This window comes from Octopus bimaculoides, chromosome 1, assembly GCF_001194135.2.
Source record: "Octopus bimaculoides isolate UCB-OBI-ISO-001 chromosome 1, ASM119413v2, whole genome shotgun sequence".
Taxonomy (NCBI): Eukaryota; Metazoa; Mollusca; class Cephalopoda; order Octopoda; family Octopodidae; genus Octopus; species Octopus bimaculoides.
Window position 1 is genome coordinate 112,638,469 of NC_068981.1, and position 1,760 is coordinate 112,640,228.

The 1,760-nt window shown below is 35.3% G+C and overlaps 1 protein-coding gene across 1 annotated transcript in view; it reads left to right on the forward strand.

Annotated features, from left to right (window-relative positions):
• The first annotated feature begins 228 nt into the window (after positions 1 to 228).
• LOC106880570 (dynein beta chain, ciliary) overlaps positions 229 to 1,760 on the forward strand; it is a 76,712-nt gene continuing 75,180 nt past the window's right edge. The window contains exon 1 of the mRNA XM_052968321.1: positions 229 to 667. Coding sequence (XP_052824281.1) covers positions 461 to 667 — 207 coding nt within the window. The 5' untranslated portion in view covers positions 229 to 460. The remainder of the gene's footprint in view (positions 668 to 1,760) is intronic.

Genomic DNA, 1,760 nt, shown 5'->3' on the forward strand with positions numbered 1-1,760 from the left:
TATAGTAGAAGACACTTGCCCAAGGTGCCACGCAGTGGGACTGAACCCGGAACCATGTGGTTGGTAAGCAGGCTACTTACAACACAGCCACTCCTGCGTCTGTACACTCCTATCTGTAGCATTTTTCTAAAAAAATTTTCTGGAACGAGTAAATAACATGAGATTCAGCATCAAAAAATTACATCAATATACTAAATTTTAAAATTTTCACTAAATTTTAAAATTTCAAAACGTGAAAGCCGAATAAAAGATCTCAAATGGGTAAATTTTATGGAAAGTATTAGAAAAATACCTTGATTAATTTACAAGTCTAAACTAAAAGAAGTAATCATACAAAAATTCCTACTCGCATAAATTTACGCTTTCGACCGGTAACTGCCGATTATTTCACGTGCCGTTGCAGTATTCTAAATTACAGAAAACGCTAGTTCTTTAACGGTTTAAATTTTCCATTGTAATCATGTCGCTGGACGATGAATTATCTGATATTACTGACAACCGTGTTGTGGCCATGGCAAAATATGTCTTAATGACGTTGAATACAAAATCGGACAAATGGATTAAAATGTACAGCATTGAAGCCAATGCAAATTTAATACACCAATTTTTGAATAAGTGTGAAATTCGTATGCTGATCTTTACACTTTCATCAACCGGAGTTTTCCAGGTAATTAAACCATTTCTCTTTTATTACAATTCCTAATTTAGTTGAACAATTTTTTTATGCGCAGTCTCTTATTTCCTCTTGGTTTCAAGACTGGTTAGAAGAAAGGTTTTCTTCAAACTAAAGCCCGGACGCTGTTTGTAGAGTGAACAACACTTAAGGCATTCAAGGACCAAGTGTTGGTGTTAATCAATTCTGAATCGAAATGTAGAAAGTGAAAATTTTTTTCCCATTGAATACTTCCACCTTATAGGAAAACCTACGTTCCTTAGTACATCAGGTCAATAAAGTTAAAATTTATTAATCATTTTATGTGTTGATATCACAGAAATTATATAAGAACGTAATGTCAATATACTGCATGAGTTGACGACAATGTAGAAAGAAATAATACAACAAGATACTTCAAACTCTAGAATTAGGACATGGAGAAATTAGGGCTATCGATGCCACAATAATTACCAGTATTTTCGCGATGCGTTACTTTAATATAAAAAGCTGATGATGAACTGCCGTTGAATGATTTCCAAACATATAAAGATTGTTGTTAAACGCTGCCCAAATTCTCACTAACATCCTCCCATCTAAGGAACCCAGCAACACAACATGCCGCAATAAAGTTATCTACAGCATTCATTCTAGCACATACCCTTTTTTTTTGGCATTATTTAAATACAGAGGTCCCGATGCATCTAAATAACGATGTTTTTACAGTGCACACTCGTTAGGGTTAGGGTGGCGAAAGTAAAGAATACGCACATCCGGTGTTTTAGGGTTAGGGTTACGTAGATGCGTCGGGACCTCTGTATGTAAGTAGTGCCTTTTTGATGACGGTATTATTTAATAACTAATGGGACCCGTGGGGATTTCAGAGAACGGAAAAGATTAGGAGAGACCGGCTGAGTTATGATGTAACTCCTCACAACTTTTTTATATTTACGAATTTGGCGCTCCTTTAGAAATGCATCTCCAAGAAAATGGAATGCAATTAAAAAATAAGTTAGGTAAATTTTTCGAGTAACACCCGCACGATTTTCATTAAGAAAAAAAAAATCCCCGGATTTTTTTGCGTGGAATCAAGTACCCTGACCTCCTA